The 23101-nt window shown below is 46.0% G+C and overlaps 1 protein-coding gene across 2 annotated transcripts in view; it reads left to right on the forward strand.

Annotated features, from left to right (window-relative positions):
• col24a1 (collagen type XXIV alpha 1) overlaps positions 1-23101 on the forward strand; it is a 454588-nt gene that overhangs the window by 192652 nt on the left and 238835 nt on the right. For both annotated transcript variants that reach the window (XM_043698575.2, XM_043698577.2), the window contains 4 exons: positions 2037-2090; positions 4528-4572; positions 15300-15353; positions 16940-16984. In XM_043698575.2, coding sequence (XP_043554510.2) covers positions 2037-2090; positions 4528-4572; positions 15300-15353; positions 16940-16984 — 198 coding nt within the window. The remainder of the gene's footprint in view (positions 1-2036; positions 2091-4527; positions 4573-15299; positions 15354-16939; positions 16985-23101) is intronic.

The raw sequence follows: 23101 nt of genomic DNA on the forward strand, positions 1-23101 counted from the left end.
GCCCATGTCCATCGAGTGAGTAAAGAAATGATTATCTTTTACTTACATTCTCTATTCTGAGCTCTCAACAATTCATAACATAACGTCCATATGTTCTATCAAACTTTTCCTAAAGTTAAAAACCTCTATTAATTGACCCATCATCCCTCAGGCTCTTTGCGAATGCAAATGTTGTTGCAATATGAGCCACACTGGTTTCACGTACAATTGCCATTAGGAGAAAGAACAGATTTATTTTCTTGGCAGGGATTTCAAACTCTTGCTGTTTAGCTGCTCTTTGCTGTAATCCCTCGCCTGCTACTGGTCAGACTCTGATACAGCCCTGGGCCTGGAAATAACTCGTGTCGATGAATGACAAGTAGTCTGCCGCTTTACCCACACAACCCCACCCCAGCCCAAAAAACCCTCACCCTGACCCCTCACTCCACACCCCAAGGCTCACCCCACCCCCCCACTCCCATATCCTTCACCCTGCCCCACTCCCTCATTTTGAGAGGGCGAGGGTATAAGAGCAGGGATGTCTAAGGCTCTGGTCAGACCTTAATTTGAAATAATGTGAGTCGTTTTGGCCCCCGTATGTAAGGAAGGAGGTGCTGGTGTTGGAGGGGGATGTGGAGGAGGTTTACAGGAATGATCCTGGCGATGAAGGGCTTGTCACATAATGAGCAGTTGAGGATTCTGGGTGTGCACTCAGTGGAATTTAGAAGGATGAGGGGGGTATCTGATTGAAACTTACTGAATACTGAGAGGCCTGGATAGAGTGGAGGTGGAGAAGATGTTTCCACTAGTAGGCGAGACTAGGGCCCGAGGGCACAGCCTCAGAGTGAAGGGGCGACCCTTTAGAACTGAGATGAGGAGGAATTTCTTCAGCCAGAGGGTGGGGAATCTGTGGAACTCATTGCTGCAAAGGGCTGGGGAGGTCAAGTCATTGAGTGTCTTTAAGACAGAGACGGGTTCCCGATTGGTTAAGGGAAAGAGGCAGGAGAATGGGTTTGAGAAACATATAAACCATGATTGAATGGCAGAGCAGACTCGATGGGCCGAATGGCCTAATTCTGCTCCCGTATCTTATGGAGAGTTTGGACAAACGAGGACCGACTGGGCCAGTACCTATTGGAGTTTAGAAGAGTAAGAGATGAAACAGAAAAGACCCTGAGGGTCCTGATGGGATGAATGTGAAAAGGATGCTTCTCCCTTCTTGCAGAAGCAGCGTCCTTAAATATTTTTAAGACAGAGGTAGATTAATTCTTGTTAAGCAGAGAAATTGAAGGTTATCAGGGACAGACAGCAATGTGGATACGAGGTTACAGTCAGATCATGAAGGAAGGAGAAGACTCAATGGGCTGAATGGCCTACTTCAGATCCTAATTCATCTGTCCATGTACTCGATTGGCGTTAGACACCCAACTGTTCATTAATGCCCATCACGGAATGCCCTTACCTAGTTTGACCACCATGTGACACCAGACCCACAGCAAACTGGGTGTTTTTTTATTCATTTACAGGATAAGGGCCTTACTGACTAGGCCAGCATTTATTGCCGATCCTTACTTGCACAGACAGCAGTTAAGAGTCAACCACGTTGCAGTCAGTCTGGAGTCACCTGTAGACCAGACCAGGAGATCCTTGGCCTGAGTGACATTTGTGAACCTGATGGGTTTTCCTGACAATTGGCAACAGTTTCATGGGCATCTTTAGACTCTTATTTCAAAACTTCTCTTGAATTTGAATTCCACCGTGGTGGGGTTCGAACCCCAGTTCCCAGAACATTACCTGCTTTGGTGGATTAATAGTCTAGCGATAAGGTCGCTGAGCCATTGGCTCCCCAAAATGGCCAAGTCCGTCAGAGAATTATATTTGAGAAAGTGACTCATCACCACTTTTTCACAGGTAATTAAGGATGAGCAGAAACTGCTGATAGTGACCTCCACATGTTTCCTTTCAATAAATCTAGGATTGTGCCCAAGGTGGCCCCTTTGGTCTGTTATTTTTTTGATGGTGGTCTGTATTTTAATGTCCGATGTTTCTCTTTGCAGGGTCCTCCCGGGCTGGCTGGAAATCCTGGAGTGAGTGGATACCCAGGCAGGCAGGTGCAGTAACTACACTTTGGATTTTACACTGGGGTCAGGCTGCTTCCGCCTCAGTCCCACAATCGACGAATCTCGGCCTTTCTTTACACCTTCGTATACCCTTGCTGGATTTGCATATGTCAAGCTTTTGTTTGGTGCCTAGAACATGAATCATACTGAAAAGGGAGACTTGCTGTTGCACCTTCTCATCAGGACCAAATGCCCAACTTCAAGTGATGGTGACAGCTTTTACTGCAAGAGAAATGAGGTGCTGATTGGCTGATAAATTGGCTGAGGTGTTTATATGAAGAAAGCAATGGGGAACTCCCTAAGTTCCTCTATAATTTTATTTAAATTGGTGCAAATTCCTTTGATTTGCATACATTGGCTCCCTGTTGAAGAATGTGTGTCATTTCGAGGAAGCTAAACTGCTTTTCTTAAATTGGTACTAGTGTAGATAGTGGCACATTTGGGATTGTTGAACATGTACAATATTAGAGGCACATCCATCAGTATTGATTTGACCATAATTCATAGGTGTGGAAGCAAGGCCTTTCGGTCCATCGAGTCCACTCTGCCATTTAATCATGGCTGGTGGGCATTTCAATTCCACTTGCCCACACTCTCCCCCTAGCCCTTAATTCCTTGCGAGATTGAGAATTTATAAATCTCTGCCTTGAAGACACCCAACATCCCGCCTCCACTGCGCTCTATGGCAATGAATTCCACAGGCCCACCACTCTCTGGCTGAAGAAATGTCTTCTCATTTCCATTCTAAATTGATCCCCTCTAATTCTAAGGCTGTGCCCATGGGTCCAAAACTCCCCACCTAACGGAAGCAGCCTCCCAGCGTTCACTCTTTCTGAGCCATGCATTATCTTGTAAGTTTCTATTAGATCTCCAGTCAATCTTCAAAGCCCTAATGAATTCAATCCCAGGATCCCTAGCTAATCATCATATATTAGGCCTACCATTCCAGGGATCATCTGATTTGATGTTGGATTTTGAAAGGGGGGTTAGTTGGACAGTCTGTATTGTGTCCATTATGAAATACTGAAGAAGCATTGCTGGTTTTGATTTTAGAAGTAAAGGGGCTCTAGTTTAAATTTGCATAAAAGTAAATCATAGTCAGATTTTGCCACATGTTAGAGGACCAATTTGCTTGACAAATAGGATTTTATTTCTTGTTCATTGATGAAACCTGGAGTGAGTTTCCTTTACTTTAGACAATGTCCATAATCAGGCATTAACCTTGAAGACAAAGTCCAGAGTTAGGATATTAGCAACAATCCACTTCTACCTGGAATTCTTCAATAGGATTAATCCTTTTCCAAAATGAAAGACCAGAAGGGTCACTTTGGGATCAGGGTGACTTCAGACCAAGGAGCCACCAATAAAAGGCTGATGTCCCTCCAGAGTACACATTGTAGTCATGAACAACGATAATTCAGATGAGGTTTGAGGGGCTGAATGGCTCACTTTTATCCCGATTTTTGAATGGTTAAATTAGACAGAAATTAAACCATACCGGACTTGGCCATATTTCACATTTTGACGATTGTGGAAAATAAGGCTGGAATTCCAACTCACTGTTCTGACCAGGATTGTGACAGCATTGACTGGTGAAGTTAGGCTTATGATAGGCTAACTCATTGGTGGATTTGAGAAATGCACAAAAACTAACTGAATAAATCGTTTTAAGTCTAATTCTGATTGATCACTGCCAAGTGTGTAAAATATAAAGGAAGAATAATGGCTGAAGTTAAGACATGATGGCATTTAGGATAGAACAGATTCCTGAGGCTGAATGGCCTCCTCCTGCGCCAATCCTCTTTGACCCACGTTGCTTGTGCAGTCAAAATGTTACATCGTGGAGTAAAACAACAACATAAGGTGGCATTTGAATTTTGAGAGCAATTTGTAAGTTGTCATATGGTGTCCGCAGTTCTTATTAACTGAAAGGCTGTGTAAATTCTGCTCATAGTTAGTAGGGAGGTTTTTGAGTGTTAGTGCCACCATGCCTCTCAACGTTAATTTTGTTAAGAGCAAGTGCAATGTCAAAGGGAATCAGGGAAGACTCGAGGAGGATATTTTTTCCATGCGTGCCAGCTCTCCATTCTCATGAACAATTAGGGGAATCAGGTCCCACCATGTGAGAGGCAGGCACCCGGCTGAGACAATCTCCAGTTGGATAGTGAGGAGGCGAGCTCACTCTCCAGCACAGTGTTGTGAAAGCTGGGGTCCAATTGAACATCCTCTGGTACTGAAAAAGCGACAGGTTGACCTCTCAAAAAAGTGAGAGGGATAAAAAGAGAATGTGGCTGTGCCAAGATGGTGTTACCTCTAATCCAAGCCTTTTAACCTTAAACTGAAACCTGGCCTCAGCAATTGGACTGTCTTTGTGGAGGGGAACCTACAATCTTAACTACTAATATGTTGTTTCCTCTCTTTATTGCAGGGTTTAGTTGGGCCCAAGGGAAAGCCTGGCCCGAAAGGTAGACGGGTGAGTACATCTTTGTAGATGCTTGAAGAATAACAGCAAGTGCAATGTAAAACAAGGAAGAGCTAAAACAGGCCATTCAGCCCCACCCATCCCCATTCAACAAGTTTATGGCTGTCATCCAGCTCAACTCCACCAACCCACTCTCTTCCCATGTTTCTTAATTCCTTTAATACCTAAAGAAACATACATCAGACATAGGAGCAGGCCATTCAACCCTTCGAATCTACTTCACCATTCATTGTGACTGTGGCTGTTTGTCCAACTCAACAGTATGTTCCCTCACCTCCTTTGATCCCATTAGCCTCCAGTGCTGTATCTAACTCCTTCTTGAAGGTTTTGGCATTAATTGCTTTCTGTGGTAACGAATCCACTCTCTGGGTGAAGAAATTTCTCCTCAGCTCAGTATCGATCTTTGTGCTGAATACATTCGATGACTGGTCATCCAAAGAGAATTGCAAAGATTGATAAGTGAATTTATAGATCAACGAGTGAAGAAATGTTTCCACATCTCAGTACTGTAGATCCCGCATTCTAAATTCCCTTTCCAGAAGAAGACTTTCTAACATCCAAGGAATATTATTATCTCAGAACACCTGGATAAGACAGATCCCAGAAGAAATCCTGACTTGATAGGTCACATGTTATTGTATTTTTGTTTAGTTAGTTAAGGTGGTAGCTAGTCACTGAGACATATTTACATCTGAGGCAGTTAGAGACGGATAATAAACACTGGCCTGGATAGTGACACCCGCATCACATGAATGAATTGTAAAAAACAGTGTATTATATATAGATATAACTTTTTGGAGTTTGAATTTCAAAATAGTGGTATCTGGGTGTTTAGCATCAGGAATAACAGCAGTTCAAGAAGGGAGCTCACCCTCACCTTTTCCAAGCAATAAATGCAGGCCCAGCCTGTGGCGCCCACATCCCATGAGCCTGTAAATAAAACATGAACAGTTTCTCAAATATAAATATTGCTTTTCTGAACCTTGCAGCACAGAAGATTCCATTCAGCCCATTAGGTTTTTGTCTCCTTTGAAGAGTAATCCAATTACTCGCACTCACCCACCACTCTCAATTCGTTTTGCAAATTACTATCGAATATGCATCCGCTGCCCTATCAGGAGACTCTATTGCAAATCCAAACTACTCTCCGGATAAAGGAAAAGATGTCTTCTTGTCACCTCTCACAATTAGTCAATCATAAGAAGTTGAAGATCTATATATTTATTGGTTTTGAGTCATCCATTTAGAACGCGTCCACCAAATTTCCTGCTAGTTTTGCTCTCTTCAACAACAAGCCAGGTTTCACCCCAGGGCATCAATGTGGACTTCAACATTCCCTCATTTCCCCTTCCCCCACCTCACCCTAGTTCTAAACTTCCAGCTCAGCACTGTCCCCATGACTTGTCCTACCTGCCTATCTCCTTTTCCACCTATCCACTCCACCCTCTCCTCCCTGACCTATCACCTTCATCCCCTCCCCCACTCACCTATTGTACTCTATGCTACTTTCTCCCTACCCCCACCCCCCTCTAGCTTATCTCTCCATGCTCCAGGCTCACTGCCTTTATTCCTGATGAAGGCTTTTGCTCGAAACGCCGATTTCAAAGCTCCTTCAATGCTGCCTGAACTGCTGTGCTCTTCCAGCACCACTAATCCAGAATCAGTTTTCAGCCTTATCCATCTCCCTGGAGACACTTTTAGACACTTCCTGTCCATCCTCTCCACATTCTTCCCAAACGATTATGCCCAGAATTGAATACTGCAGCTGGAATGAGAGATTTATAAATGTCTACCATAACCTCTTGGATTCTGCTCTGCACGCTTCTATTTATAAAGTCCAGGTCCCACATACTTCATTAGCTTCTCCGTTAACCTCCATTAACATGTGAGTATCAGAAACAAGAGTGATGAACTTAGAGCATGGATCAGTACTTGGGGCTACGATGTTGTGGCCATAACGGAGACGTGGGTTTCACGAGGACAGGATTGGTTGCTTGATGTTCCAGGGTTTAGAATGTTTAAAAAGAATAGGGAGGGTGGAAAAAGAGGAGGGGATGTAGCATTGCTAATCAGAGAGTGCATCACAGCTACAGAAACGAAGGTTGTTGAGGAAGGTTTGTCAGTATGGGTGGAAGTTAGGAACAGCAAGGGAACAGCTCAGTCCATTTCTGGGAGTTTTCCACAGACTCCCTAATAGCAGTAGGGAGATTGAAGATCTCATAGGCAGGCAGATTCTGGAAAAATGCAAAAGTAGCAGAGTTGTTGTTATGATTGACTTCAACTTTCCTAATATCGATTGGAACCTCCCAAGTGCAGATGGTTTGGATGGAGCCGTTTTTGTCAGGTGTGTTCGGGAGGGTTTCCTTACTCAGTATGGAGACAGGCCGACGAGGGGAGAGGCCATTTTGGATTTGGTGCTCGGAAACGAGCCAGGACAGGTGTTCAGATCTCGCGGTGGGTGAACACTTTGGTGACAGTGATCACAACTGCCTCACATTTACCATAGCCATGGAGAGGGAAAGGAGCAGTTACTGAGGGAAGATATTTAATTGAGGAAAAGGAAATTATGTCGCTATCAGACAGGAGTTGGGAACTACAGACTGGGAGCAATTGTTCCACAGAAAGGGCACAGCAGACATGTGGAGACTGTTTAAGGAGCAGTTGTTGTGAGTGATGCACAAATTTGTTCCTCTGAGACAGGCAAGAAGGGGTAAGATTAAGGAACCTTGGATGACGAGAACAGAGGAGCTTCTCGTCAAAAGGAAGCAGTTTACGTAAGGTGGAGGAAGCAAGGGTCTAGCACAGCTTTAAAGGATTACAGGCTTGCGAGAAAGGAGCTCAGAAATGGACTGAGGAGAGCCAGGAGGGAGCACAAAAAAGGCTTGGCAAGACGAATTAGGGAGAACCCAAAGGCATTTTACTCATATGTGAGGAATAAGAGAAAGATCAGGGAGAAGGTCGAGCCAATCAGGGATTGTAGAGGGAACTTGTGCGTGGAGTCTGAACAGATAGGGGAAGCCCTAAATGAGGTTTTTGCTTCGGTTTTCACTGAGGAAAGGGACCTTGTTGTGAATGAGAACTTTGAGGAGCTGGGATACAGGCTTGACCAGATCAAGATTGATGAAGTTGATGTGCTGGGAATTTTGGCAAACATTAAGATTGATAAGGCCCCAGGGCCAGACCAGATTTATCCCAGGCTGCTCCGGTAAGGGAGAAAGGAGGTTGCTAAGCTGCTGGCGAGGATCTTTGCCTCCTCACTCTCCACAGGAGTCATACCTGAGGACTGGAAGGAGGAGAATGTTGTTCCTCTTTTCAAGAAGGGGAATAGGGAAATCCCTGGCAATTACAGACCAGTCATTCTTACGTCTGTGGTCAGCAAAGGTTTGGAAAGAATTCTGAGGGATAGGATTTGTGACTGTTTGGCAAAGCATAGTGTGATTAAAGGCAGTCAGCATGGCTTTGTAAGGGGCAGGTCATGCCTCACAAATCTTATTGAGTTCTTTGAGGAGGTGACAAGACAGGTTGATGAACGTTGAGCAGTGGATGTGGTGTATATGGGCTTCAGCAAGGCATTTGATAAGTTTCTCCATGACAGGCTCATTTACAAAGTCAGGAAGTATGGGCTGCAGGGAGATTTGGCTATCTGGATTCAGAATTGATTGGCTGACAGAAGGCAGAGAGTGGTTGTAGATGGAAAGTATTCTTCAAAGTTTGTGAGAAGATTTGTAGCTTGGGTGCTTGTTGTTGTGATTCTGTTCGCCGAGCTGGGAATTTGTGTTGCAGACGTTTCGTCCCCTGTCTAGGTGACATCCTCAGAGCTTGGGAGCCTCCTGTGAAGCGCTTCTGTGTTGTTTCCTCCGGCATTTGTAGTGGTTTGTATCTGCCGCTTCCGGTTGTCAGTTCCAGCTGTCCCCAAGGAAAGTATTCTGCCTGGAGCTCAGTGTTGAGTGGGGTCCCTCAGAGCTCTGTTCTTGGGCCTCTGCTCTTTGTAGTTTTTATAAATGACTGGGATGAGGAGGTTGAGGGGTGGGTTAGTAAATTTGCTGATGACACAAAGATTGGAGGTGTTGTTGATAGTATTGAGGGCTACTGCAGGCTCAGTGCAACATAGACAGGATGCAGAGCTGGGCTGAGAAATGGCAGATTGAGTTCAACCTGGATAAATGCGAAGTGATGCATTTTGGAAGGTCAAACTCGAATGTTGAATATAGGATTAAAGACAGGATACTTTGTAGTGTGGAGGAACAGAGGGATCTGGGTGTACAAGTACATCAATCCCTCAAATTTGCCACCCAAGTGGATAGGGTTGTTAAGAAAGCATATGGTGTTTTGGCTTTCATTAACAGAGGGATCGAGTTTAAGAGCCGCGAGGTTTTGCTACAGCTCTACAAGTCCCTGGTGAGACCACACTTGGAATACTGTGTCCAGTTCTGGTCGCCCTACTATAGGAAAGATACAGAGGCTTTGGAGAGGGTGCAAAGAAGGTTTACCAGGATGCTGCCTGGACTGGAGGGCTCGCCTTATGAAGAGAGGTTGATTAGGCTCGGACTTTTCTCTCTGGAGAGAAGGAGGAAGAGAGGAGACCTGATCGAGGTGTACACAATAATGAGAGGAATAGATAGAGACAATAGCCAGAGACGTTACCCCAGGGCAGGATTGACTGGTACGAGGGGTCATAGTTTTAAGATATTAGGAGAAAGGTATAGAGGAGACTTCAGAGGTAGGTTCTTTACGCAGAGAGTTGTGAATGTATGGAATGCGTTGCCAGCGATGGTGGTAGAAGCAGAGTCATTAGGGACATTTAAGTGACTGCTGGACATGCACATGGATAGCAGTGAGTTGAGGGATGCGTAGGTTAAGTTATTATATTTTACATTGGGATTAAACCTCGGCACAACATCGTGGGCCTAAAGGCCTGATCTGTGCTGTACTTTTCTATGTTCTATCTTCCCAGAACACCGTCCCGTCCCCGCCTGGGGCATCTTCAATCTCACATCCTCCCCAAACCCACTTTAAAGTTGTAAAGCTGCTTTGTCCATCCATCCTAATTTGATCCATCTTGGCATGAATAGTTCAGAAGATTTGGTCCTTACAGTGAGATCTGAATGAGCATTTGACCAGCTGATGCTTCCTTTTGTACAATTATAGTTGTCAAAGTCGGTAAAATCTCCAGTAAGATTTGAACCCACTGACCCATGCTCGGTGAAGCTATGGATCTATAAACTGAGCTGTGGAATTGCCCAGACATCTGTAATAGTTGTGCCTCGATTTACAATATTTTAGATTCGCAGTTTGGAAAAAGAAATCAGCTCCTTAAGGGATTGTTGAAGAATAGAGCTTTTATATTCAATGTTGGATATTTTAATGTGTAAATTGAGCCAGTTCTTCTTGTTGCCCTCAGCATTTTCATTTCTGATCACGGACTTTCTCTGTAACAATGAGTATTTCTCATTATATCGATCTTACAACACAGAAGGAGGCTATTCAGTCTTACTGTTCTGTGCTAGTTTTATGTTCCACACAAATTTCCTCCCACACCTTCAACGTTTCACCCCACCCAAACAATCCCACCGCCCCGGGCCGAACACTTTAACTCCCCCTTCCACTCCTCCAAGGACATGCAGGTCCTGGGCCTCCTCCATCGTCAAACCTTAACCACCTGTTGCCTAGAGGAAGAACACCTCATTTTCTGCCTGGGGACCCTCCAACTACATGGGATCAAAGTAGATTTCACCAGTTTCCTCATTTCCCCTCCCCCACCTTATCCCAGTCCCAACGTTTCAACGCAGCATCACCCTGTTTAACTGTCCTACCTGTCCATCTTCTTTCCCACCTATCTGCTCCGCCCTCCTCTCCCACCTATCACCTTCACCCCACATTTATCTACTAATCGCACTCTCAGCTACCTTTCCCACAGCCCTACTCCCGTCCCATTTATCTCTCAGCCCCCTTGGCCCACCAGCCTCATTCCTGATTAAGGGCTTATGCCCGAAACGTCGATTCTCCTGCTCCTTGGATGCTGCCTGACCTGCTGTGCTTTTCCAGCACCACACTCTCAAATCCCAACCTATCAGTCTATTCTTCTAAACCTTTCTTCCTCATGGATTTATCCAGCTTCCATTTAAAGGTATTAATATTCATTCTGACCATTCCCTGTGGAAATTAATCCCACATTCTCCCTGTTCTCTGGATGAAATATTTCCCTACAAAAGCCAGATAGACTCTGGGATATGGAGAATGGTGAGATCACAGAGCTCTCTCATTTTTATTTGTTCATTCATGGGATGTGGGCATCACCAGCGGCACCATGCATTTATTTCCCATCCCTAATTGCCCCTTGAAAGGTGGTAGTGAACTGCCTTCTTGAACCGCTGCAGCCCATGTGCTGTGGGTGAAATAACTCCACAGAGGCTGAGAATCCATCACCAAGCCCCTCCTTTATTTACAAATCAGGAATCCTCGAAACTGATCCAGCTCCCTCAGGGCCAGCTCTCAGAGTGAACAAAACCTCAGACACTCCTATTTATATCTGTCAGCCAGGGCTTCCTGATTGGACCAGATTAACAGCCCCAGTCAGGGAACTCACATTTTAGGAGGTCCACCTACATTACAATCGCTACAGTAGGTAGCCCCACAATGCCACTGTGATGGGAATTCCAGACATTACAGTGAATACCTTCTACAAAATGCACTGCAGGATTCTCTGACAGCACCTTCAAAGCCCTGACCGTGACCTCAACTACCAGGAAGGACACAGACAGCAGATACATGGGAACCCCACCCCCCTGAAAGTTCCCCTCCAAACTACTCACCATCCTGACTTGGAAATATATCACCGTTCCTTCATTGTTGTTTGGTCAAAATCCTGGAACGCCCTGCCTAACGGCATCGTAAGTCTACCCATAGCACCTGGACAGCAGTGGTTCATATGCTTTAGGTAGCTCACCCCCACCTTCTCAAGTCGCAATTGGGGATTGATAAGAAATTCTGGCCCAGTCATTGATGCCAACATCCTCGCAATGAATAAATAAATCGAGACGCTGCTTTCCGAACAGGGAAAGAGCAATCTTAACTTTGCGGATCATGCTGTGTCGGAGAAAGTGAGGACTGCAGATGCTGGAGTTATCAGGGTCGAGAGTGGGGTGCTGGAAAAGCGCAGTGGGTCAGGCAGCATCCAAGGAGCAGGAGAATTGACATTTCAGGTATAAACCTGATGATTTCTGATGAAGGGCTTATGCCTGAAACGTCGATTCTCCTGCTCCACAGATGCTGCCTGACCCGCTGCGCTTTTCCAGCACCCCACTCTCGACCTGGTCTTGCAGTCTGCTCCTCTGATTGGCCATGTCTGGGTCTACCTGCATCAAAATTGAGTCTTGTTTCACATCAAATACCCGAAATTATGTTCGTTAGAACAGATTACCTCATCATATTTTTGAATTTTACCCTAAAACTATATCCAACAAGCGCAAAGAGAAACCGAAGGAATTACTTTACAATTCCCTACCTAAAAGTCAATCATGAATTACTCATGTAAAGGTCTCATTTTTTCATGTGGTCTGATAGATGTAACTGTTCATCCATAAAGCCTGCACTTGTACAGCACCTTCAGCATAATAAACTGGTCGACAGGAATGGACTTAATCAATAACCTCTGATGCTGAGCTGAGAAAGGCCAGATGATCTGAAATCAGGTCAAATAAAATTTTCAGCAGCATGTGGAAGGAGGAGAGAAGGAGAGGTGGTGAGGATAAGGATAGAATTCCAAATGTGCCAGAGGCCAGAATTGGAGGAGCGCTGAGATGTGTTTGGTAGGAATGTTAACGTATTGCTGATGTGCCATCATTGCTATGGAATTATGGGAGCCCCTGTGAGTCATGTTTTTACCAAACAGCAAGTCATAGAACATAGAACATAGAACAATACAGCACAGAACAGGCCCTTCGGCCCACGATGTTGTGCCGAACATTTGTCCTAGCTTAAGCACCTATCCATGTACCTATCCAATTGCCGCTTAAAGGTCACCAATGATTCTGACTCTGCCACTCCCACAGGCAGCGCATTCCATGCCCCCACCACTCTCTGGGTAAAGAACCTACCCCTGACATCCCCCCTATACCTTCCACCCTTCACCTTAAATTTATGTCCCCTTGTAACACTCTGTTGTACCCGGGGAAAAAGTTTCTGACTGTCTACTCTATCTATTCCTCTGATCATCTTATAAACCTCTATCAAGTCACCCCTCATCCTTCGCCGTTCCAATGGGAAAAGGCCTAGCACTCTCAACCTATCCTCATACGACCTATTCTCCATTCCAGGCAACATCCTGGTAAATCTTCTCTGCATCCTCTCCAAAGCTTCCACATCTTTCCTAAAGTGAGGCGACCAGAACTGCGCACAGTACTCCAAATGTGGCCTAACCAAGGTCCTGTACAGCTGCAACATCACTTCATGACTCTTGAATTCAATCCCTCTGCTAATGAATGCTAATACACCATAGGCCTTCTTACAAGCTCTATCCACCTGAGTGGCAACTTTCAAAGACCTATGTACATAGACCCCAAGATCCCTCTGTTCCTCCACCTCACTAAGAACCCTACCGTTAACCCTGTATTTCGCATTCTTATTTGTCCTTCCAAAATGGACAACCTCACACTTGACAGGGTTGAACTCCATCTGCCACTCCTCAGCCCAGCTCTGCATCATATTTAAGTCTCTTTGCAGCCGACAACAGCCCTCCTCACTAACCACAACTCCACCAATCTTCGTATCATCTGCAAATTTACTGACCCACCCTTCGACTCCCTCTTCCAAGTCATTAATAAAAATTACAAACAGCAGAGGACCCAGAACTGATCCCTGCGGAACTCCACTTGTAACTGGGCTCCAGGCTGAATATTTACCATCTACCGCCACTCTCTGACTTCGACCGGTTAGCCAGTTTTCTATCCAACTGGCCAAATTTCTCTCTATCCCATGCCTCCTGACTTTCCGCATAAGCCTACCATGGGGAAACTTATCAAATGCCTTACTAAAATCCATGTACACTACATCCACTGCTCTACCCTCATCCTCATGCTTGGTCACCTCCTCAAAGAATTCAATAAGACTTGTAAGGCAAGACCTTCTGCCTGGAACCCTCCAACCACAAGGGATGAACTCAGACTTCTCCAGTTTCCTCATTTCCCCTCCCCCCACCTTATCTCAGTCAAATCCCTCAAACTCAGCACCGCCTTCCTAACCTGCAATCTTCTTCCTGACCTCTCTGCCCCCACCCCAGTCTGACCTATCACCCTCACCTTGACCTCCCTCCACCTATCGCATTTCCAAAGCCCCTCCCCCAAGTCCCTCCTCCCTACCTTTTATCTTAGCCTGCTCGACACACTTTCCTCATTCCTGAAGAAGGGCTTATGCCCGAAACATCGATTCTCCTGTTCCTTGGATGCTGCCTGACCTGCTGCGCTTTTCCAGCAACACATTTTCAGCTCTGATCTCCAGCATCTGCAGTCCTCACTTTCTCTCTTGTAAGGCAAGACCTACAAGTCAATATTCTTAAAACTAGAGGCAGACTGTAAAGTAAGCCATATTGCACAATTGTTCCACAACAGCCCATTGAGACTGTCCCAGCTTCCTGGTGGGAGCAATTGACCCAGTGCCACTCCCTCACATTCTCCCTGTAACCCTGCACATTTTGCCTTTTCAGACAGTAATCCAGTTCTCATGAAAGCTTTGATTAATTCTGCCTCCACCATACCACACTAATAACTCACTACTTATTAATCTTGAATTTGTGGAATGCTCTGACTTAGATTTCCAGCATCTGGAGCATTTTTTAAGATAGTGAGAAATTTACCCCTTTAATCACGAAGCAATGGGAGTAGTTTTCAGGTAAGGAGTAGGAGGTGTTTTGAGAAGAAACATTTTCAGTCCGAGGGTGGTGACTATCTGGAACTGATTGTCTGAAAAGGTGGTTACTGCAGGAATTCTCACAACATTTAAGGAATATCCAATTGACCATTTGAAATGCTCTCAGCCAAATAATGGGAAATTGGATTAGAATGGGATGTCTGCTGATCAGTAGGGGCATGATGGGCTGAACAGGCTGTGAAAGCTCTAGGCTGTATAATTAAACAAGTTATAACTTTTCCCACATGTTACTCCATCTGATAAATTTCTGCCCACTCACCTCACCTATCCTTGTCCCTTTACAGACTCTTTATGCCTTCTTCATGATGTACGTTCTTTGTATCATCAGCAGATGTAGCTTCCACACATTCAGCCCCTTCATTCAAGTGATTGATATGAATTGGAAATAGCTGAGGTCCCAGCACTGATTCCCGTGGCACACCATTCGTTACTTCCTGCCAACTTAAAAACTACCCATTGTCCACTTCCTGTTAGCCCAACCAATCCTCAATCGGTGCTAATCTGTTCCCCCCTACAGCATGAAAAGAGCTTGTCTTTGGAATAGTTACCATTAAGGTTTACAGGATGCTGAAGGGGGAGGTGCGAGGGAGGAGCAGAGGACTGCTGGGAAGGTGATAAATATCTGGGAAGCTGCCAATGCCTCTGGCCTGCTCCCACACAGTGTACCCACTATTCACTCTCCCACTTTGACTTTGTTACTGAGAGACGGAGCTGCTGCCAACTGAGCTAGCCCAGGAGTGGTTTTGATTGGCATTGCTCTTTTCATTAATTGATGCCTATGTTTTGCTTTGCAGGGGTTTATCGGACCTCCTGGGATGGTAGGACCACCTGGGCCAGAAGGTAAAAAGGTAAGTGTGTTCCCAGAATGCGCTCCGGCGAGATTATTCAATTGGTCCACAGTTTCTGAGTCTGATCCCTTGGCTGAGTGCAATAAACATTTCAAAAGTTTTTTTTTTATTCATTCACCGGATTTGGGCATCGCTGCCTAGGCCAGTTTTTATTGCCCATCCCTAGTTGCCCAAAGGACAGTTAAGGGTAAATCACATTGCTACAGGTCTGGAGTCACACATAGGCCAGACCAGGTAAGGATGGCAGTTTCCTTCTCTAAAGGACATTACTAAGCCAGATGGGTTTTCCCTGACAATGCAGAGTTTTACTGAATTAAATGTCTACCATCTGCCTTGGTGGGATTTGAACTCAGGACACCCCAAGAACATTATTGACAACAAAAATAGAATCTGCTGGAAAAGATCAGCAGGTGTGGCAGCATCTGTGAAGAGAACTCAAAGTTAACCTTTCAGGTCTGGTGATGCTTTCCCCAGAACATTATCTCTGTCTCTGGATTAATACTCCAGTGATAACGCCACTTGGCCATCTTCACCCCTTCCAAACAATGTCAAAGCCATTATCTTTAACTCACGGCACGAGGGCAATCCTGGCAACGCCAGCAATGATTGCCCATCCCTAACTGTCCCTGAGAAGGTGGAGAGCCACCTTCCCTGATTGACTTTCTGGGACTTTTCAGATGGGATTTATTTCAGATGAGTGGAGGACTGCTGAGAAGGTGAGTATAATGGTTTAAAACACTTACCTCAGGCGCGGGGCTGCCATTTGTCGAGAGGAGCAAGGGAGGAGTGGAGGACTGCTGAGAAGGTGATAAATATCTGGGAAGCTGCCAATATGTGCCACGACTTCTGGCTGCTCACCCTCCCCCTTCAGAATCCTGTAAACCTGATCGGTGACATCCCAGACTCTGGCACCAGGGAGGCAACATACCTTCCTGGAGTCCTGTTCCTGACCACATACAGCCAGGAAAGGGATTGGGGATCTGAAAAGTGACTACAGAGAGCTAGTTTGGAAGCTGAAGAGCAGGATGAGTAGAGTGGTAATCTTGATTTTGCTACTGTTGCCATGAGATGGTGAGGTGAGGAACAGTCAGCCAATGACCTCTCGACAAAGGAGGCCCCGATGCCTGAAGTAAGTATTTTAAAGAGGGATTTAAAAGGAAATCTCATGCTGGATATGGAGTCAAATGTAGGCCAGACCAGGTAAGGACAACTGATTTCTGCCCCTCAAGGACATGAGCAAACAATAATCTGATGTTTTCATGATCACCAGATTTTCTATCATTGTTAACCTTGAATTTAAATTCCCCAGTTGCGATGAGACTTGATTACATGTTCCTGGGCCTTTAGTCCAGGCCTGCAGGTTATTTCCTCCAAAACATAACCATTGAACATCAGTAACCCGATGGGATCACAGAAAGATAAACAAACACTTGGTTTTTTTCACACCTTTGTTACTGAAAAATTGTTGCTCATTTTAGACTTAGGATTGTCTGACTTTCTGTCTGTAATTCAACTGTTTGAAAGTTTCACTGAATTTCTGTTGTTTATGAAGGTGTATTGTGTGGTATGTGTCATTTCCTTTTCAGGGTATCGCGGGACCCCGTGGGAAAAAGGGCCCCAAGGGGAGACCGGTAAGTTCTTTTCCTGAGCAAATGATACCTTTTAGATTTTGAAATCTCACCCCAACCCCGTGAGTGACCATGATTGTGCGGTGCTGTGAAAGTTCTTAAGCCTGAAATGACAGTTTATCGTATAAATCTTACACACATTTCTGTGACCTTTCTTGCTCAGAGAGGATGGTTAAATCTGTTAAGGTATCACAAAAAGGAATTTCACACAATCATACCTCCATCTTAATGCCGAAGTGTTTTCTGTCTTTGAAAGTCCAGGAAGTTTTGTAGTTTGATTGGCAGCATTGATATTGCAACACTGAGCTTTCACAATACTGCATTCATTTACTTTCTAAATATTTACGCTTTTCTTAATACATTCTGAGGGTAAAGGCTTTGCAACTAATTTAGGATAAACTCAAAGAACTGCAGATGTTGGAAATCTGAAACAAAAGCAAAGCATGCTGAAGAAATGCAGAGGGTCTGGCAGCATCTATGAACAGAGAAACAGATTTGATATTTTGAGTCGGGTGACCCGAGATGAGGAGAAATTACTTCTCCAACAGGATTGTGGAACTCACTGAACCAAAGTGCAGCTGTCCCTATCCCCAGCCCCAATCCTGAAGAAGGGTTACACCCAAAATGTTGACTTCTTTCGGTAAGGCCACTGTTGGAATATTGCGTGCGATTTTGGTCTCCTTCCTATCAGAAAGATGTTGTGAAACTTGAAAGGGTTCAGAAAAGATTTACAAGAATGTTGCCAGGGTTGGAGGATCTGAGCTACAGGGAGAGGCTGAACAGGCTGGGGCTGTTTTCCCTGGAGCGTCGGAGGCTGAGGGGTGACCTTATAGAGGTTTACAAAATTATGAGGGGCATGGATAGGATAAATAGACAAAGTCTTTTCCTGGGGTCAGAGAGTCCAGAACTAGAGGGTATAGGTTTAAGGTGAGAGGGGAAAGATATAAAAGAGACCTAAGGGGCAACGTTTTCACGCAGAGGGTGTTACGTGTATGGAATGATCTGCCAGAGGATGTGGTGGAGGCTGGTACAATTGCAACATTTAAGAGGCATTTGGATGGGTATATGAATAGGAAGGGTTTGGAGGGATATGGGCCAGGTGCTGGCAGGTGGGACTAGATTGGGTTGGGATATCTGGTCGGCATGGACGGGTTGGACCAAAGGGTCTGTTTCCGTGATGTACATCTCTATGACTCTATGACTCTCCACCTCCTGATGCTGCCTGGCTTGCTGTGTTCCCCCAGCCTCCTGCCTGTCTACCTTGGATTCCAGCATCTGCAGTTTGTTTATGGAGTGGTGACGGCATCAATCCACAGATTCAAGAAAGAAATAGCTGTGTTTTGGATGAAAAGCAGGATTAAAGGGCTGCGGGGAACAGGCAGGAGAGTGGAGTTGAGACTGGGATAAGATTAGCCCTGATTATGTTAAATGGCACAGTGCATTCAAAGAGCTGAATTGACTACCCCGCTCCAAATTCGTATGTTACGGGGAGATTGCAGGGAAAATAGGGTTGAAAAACCTATCAGCCATGATTGAATGGCAGAGCAGGCTCGATTGGCTGAATGGCCTGTTTTCTGCTCCTATGTTGTATGGTCTTATGTTACTATGAATCTTCCTCAGATGGATTCCAGTGAATTTTTAAAAAATCAAAAAATGTTTCCTCTGAGAATGGAGTGGTTGTGAGACTCACTCCCATGGGGAGGGGTTGGAGCTAATAATATTGATGCAATTAGAGGAAGCTGCCAGAACACACGAGGGAGAAAGAATGACAAGGATGGACTGATAGGGTGAGGTGAAGAGAGGTAGGTGGGAGCTTGGGTGGAGTTTAAGGGTCAGCATAGACTACTTGGACTGAATGGCCTGTCTCCCAGTTTTACATTTGCTAAAGTTTACCCTGAAATCCTGTGTAACTCCCTTGACTGGGGAATGAAACAATCATAGAGCGACATGGGTTGAGAAAGGTCACAGATGTTCTCATTGAAATGATCATGAGTCATAGGTTGGACTGAAGAGTCTGTTTTTGGGCTGTGTAACTGTATCACTCTATCGTCCTCTCAGAGGCTCAGAGATGGTTGGCACCTTCTCCCAGATTGGAATTGTTGGGGCTGGAGGCTCCCATCAGGAATGGGGTTGTTGGACATTATCAGAGAGGCTTTGAGGGCATTAAAGCACTTCTTGTGGGGGTGGGATCCACCTTCTCACCTCTCTCTGGGGAAAAGCGTTTCTCTGATTGTTTTTCTTCATCCATTCATGGGAGGATATGAGTGTGTCTTTGGAGCGTTTTCTTTCCCCTCCCGGTAGCCGTTTGTTATGACAAAGAGCGGGGTAGGGAGCTTCTTTTGGAAACCCTGTGTCAAGATATGACCTTTCTCTGTCCAATGCAGCTGACCTCCCATCAATAGTTCCTCAATGACTGGGGATATTGGCTTGAGAGAGGTCACTGATACAGGGGGAGCCTATTCTGCATTGGATTTGGAGGATGTTGTGAAGATATTGCATGTGATGTCTCTCTTGGATTTTGAGGTATCCGCCATCTATTTTGTACTTCTGACTGAAGGTGGGTAACGTTGCTGCCCTGCAGAGTGTGTGCCTGGTGCCTGTCTTGAGGTCTTTATCACCAAATGCTGTGTTCCTCAGATAGCTAAAAGCTGCAGTGGCATCCCAGCACACTGGAGGTTATGTCGAGTTTCATGTTGATGTGTGCTCTCACTGGAAGGAGACTCTGATGCTGTGAGAGTGATCCAGACTGTGTTGTGGTTCATCGTGAATGGATCTTGATAGTCAGGGAGCAGGTTGTGGAGCAGGAGTAGGTTGGTGGACGACTTTCTTTGCTGGATGTTTAGGCAAGGCCCATTCTCTCAATGCTCTGTAAATGCATGATTACAGTTTGGAGTTGAGCTTCTTATTATCTGCAAATGCTGGCGTTATCTGTGTGCTGCAACTCAATGATGGGGGTGGTTGGAGTGGTCTTGCCTCTGGACTGGGCTTCATGCAGTTTGAACATTTCCTGCTCATCCCTTAGAGAAGATTCTCTTCAGCAGGAAGCTCCATGGAGATGGGATGCATGATCAGAAACTCAACTGGACTCGCCACACAAACACAGTGGCTACAAGAGCAGGTCAGAGACTAGGAATCCTGCAGCGAGGAACTCACCTCCTGACTCCCCAAATCCTGTCCACCATCTACAGTGGCACAAGTCAGGAGTGTGATGGAATACTCCCCACTTGCCTGGATGGGTGCAGCTCCAACAACACACAAGACGTTTGACACCATCCAGGACAAAGCAGCCCACTTGACTGGCACCACATCCACAAACATTCACTCCCTCCACCCCGAAACTCAGTAGCAGCAGTGGGTACCATTTACAAGATGCACTGCAGAAAATCACCGATCCTCAGACAGCACCTTCCACACCCAGAACCATTTCCATCTGGAAGGACAAGGGCAGCAGATACATGGGAACACCATCCCCTGCACATTCCCCTCCAAGCCACTCACCATCCTGACTTGGAAATATATCACTGTTCCTTCACTGTCACAGGATCAAAATCCTGGAAAACCCTCCCTAAGGGCATTTTGGGTCACATGGTTCAAGAAGGTAGCTCAGCCCCAACTTCTCAAGGGGCAACTAGGGATGGCCAATAAATACTGGTCCCAGCCAGAGATACCCATAAAGAAATGAAAGTGGGTGGAGAGTTGAAGTGAGGAAGATGGTGAAGAGTTGATGTAGGAACACAGTCGTGTTTGACCCTGGCTTGCCTCCGTACTGGATATGATGGTGAGGAGAGGAGCTTGCAGGTTGCTGTGCAGCAGAGAATGGTGACAGATTCCTGCAGGGAGCCAAATTTGAGGAGGATCTTCCATAATCCCTCTGGGTGACAGTGCCAAAGGCCTGTGTGAGGTCAACGAAGTCCCATGCAGTGGGTGATGCTGCTCTCTGCATTTATCTTTGACTTGTCTTACCATGGAGATCATGTTCATTCAGGATTGAACCTTCATTGTGACTCTAGAGGAGCTCTGCAGCCAGTGGATGGAGAGTTTGAGGAAGGTTGTTCCCTGGGGCTGACAGCAGGGAGGCTCCTGTGTAGATCCCTTGATTGATTTCAGCACCTCTCTTAGCACGGACAGAAAGTGGGAAAGTAGGGTTGAGAAATGTGTCAGCCATGATTGAATGGTAGAGCAGACTCAATGGGCTGAATCGTCTAATTTCTGCTTCAATGTCTTATGGTCTTATGGTCAATCTTGAAGATGGTCATAATGGTAGTGTCCCAGAGATACTTGGTCTCTGGTTACCTCACAGTGTGGCAGTACCAGCTATTGGCAGGGGGAACTGGGATAGCAGGGGTAGCTGGGGGAGTGTGGAGAGCTGGGAGAGATTGGGGGAGTGGGGAAGCTGAGATGGAGAGGGAGTGTGAGGGGAGCTGCGAGAGCAGGGGTAGCTGGGGGAGTGTGGAGAGCTGGGAGAGTAGTGGACCTGGGAAAGCTTGGGGGAGATGGTGTAGCGGAGGGGAGCTGAGGGAACAGGGGGGAGTGGGTGGCGGAGCTGGAGCAGGGAGAGCTGGGTGAACTTGGTGAGTGGGAGTGTGGGGAAGCGGGGGGAGATGGAGGAGTTTGGTGAGTGGGGGGCACTGGGAGTGCGGGGGAAGCAGGGGGGAGATGGAGGAGCTTGGTGAGTGGGGGAGCACTGGGAGTGCGGGGGAAGCGGGGGGAGATGGAGGAGCTTGGTGAGTGGGGTGCACTGGGAGTGCAGGGGGAGATGGAAGAGCTTGTTGATTGGGGGGCACTGGGAGTGCGGGGGAAGCAGGGGGAGATGGAGGAGCTTGGTGAGTGGGGGGCACTGGGAGTGCGGGGGAAGCGGGGGGGGAGATGGAGGAGCTTGTTGAGTGGGGGGCACTGGGAGTGTGGGGGAGAATGGGAGGAGCAGGTGGAGGAGAGGGAGTAGGGGGAGCTGGGAGCAGAGGGGGAGCTGACGGAACAGGGCGAGCAGGTCAAGAAGGGGAAGTGGGGGTAGCAGGGCAATTTCCTGGTCAACCACACAATGGAATGAGCCATGTAGCCTGGATCCTCATTGTCTATAGCACCAGGCTACATGCCCCACCATCATCACAATACAACCTCCAAAAACCATGGAGAAGGGCATCACCAAAGATAATTCCCTGTGCCACTTATTTCACCAACCATCTGGGTGAGATGGTGGCCTCCTGGCAGTGTCACTGGGCTAGTAACCCAGAGACCCAGGCTAGTGCTTTGGAGAGATGGGATCAAATCACACCAGATGAGCTGGTGAAATATAAATTCACTTCACCTCAACTCCTCTCAGAAATGGCAACAGTGAAACTCTCATTGGTTATTGTAATAATATATTGGCTGGCGAAAATCCCTCACACACCAACACAAGAGGTAAATCATTGAGGGCTAATCAGGAGCAATGCTGTTCAGTTGATACAATTCACATCCCACCAAGTCAGGGATGCAACGCAAAATCAAAATACCACAGATGCTGGAAAGCTGAAATAAAGACAAAACAAAAAATTGTAGATAACAGGTCAGGTAGCATGTGGGGAGACAAACCATTTTAACTTTTGTAGATTTACTATCTCAGATCAATGCTGCAGTGACACTAGTTTCTATATCTGATCTGATTTGACTTATTATTGTCACGTGTACCATGATACAGTGAAAAGTATTGCTTTGTGTGCTATCCAGACAAGTCATACCATACATAGATGCATCAGGGTAATAGAATGATGAATGATTTATTGTCATGTGTATTTTACAATAAAACATAGTGAAAAGCTTCCACTGTCATTGTGATTTTAGCACCATTTTGAATAGTTTAAGAATAATAAGAAAACGATACAGCTTAAAGAGAGTCCGTCATCCTCTTGCCTCCACTACCACTGCTGGACCCATCCAGCAGTGAAACTGCAGATCCCCAGATTCTGGATCAGTGGTGCTGGAAGAGCACAGCAATTCAGGCAGCATCCGAGGACAGGCAAAATCGACGTTTCGGGCAAAAGCCCTTCATCAGGAATGAAGGCAGAGAGCCTGAAGCGTGGAGAGATAAGCTAGGGGAAGGTGGGGGTGGGGAGAAAGTAGCATAGAGTACAATAGGTCAGT

Source organism: Chiloscyllium plagiosum, unplaced genomic scaffold, assembly GCF_037043375.1.
Source record: "Chiloscyllium plagiosum isolate Xiang-an unplaced genomic scaffold, Cpla_swu_hap1 HiC_scaffold_9, whole genome shotgun sequence".
NCBI classification, from domain to species: Eukaryota; Metazoa; Chordata; class Chondrichthyes; order Orectolobiformes; family Hemiscylliidae; genus Chiloscyllium; species Chiloscyllium plagiosum.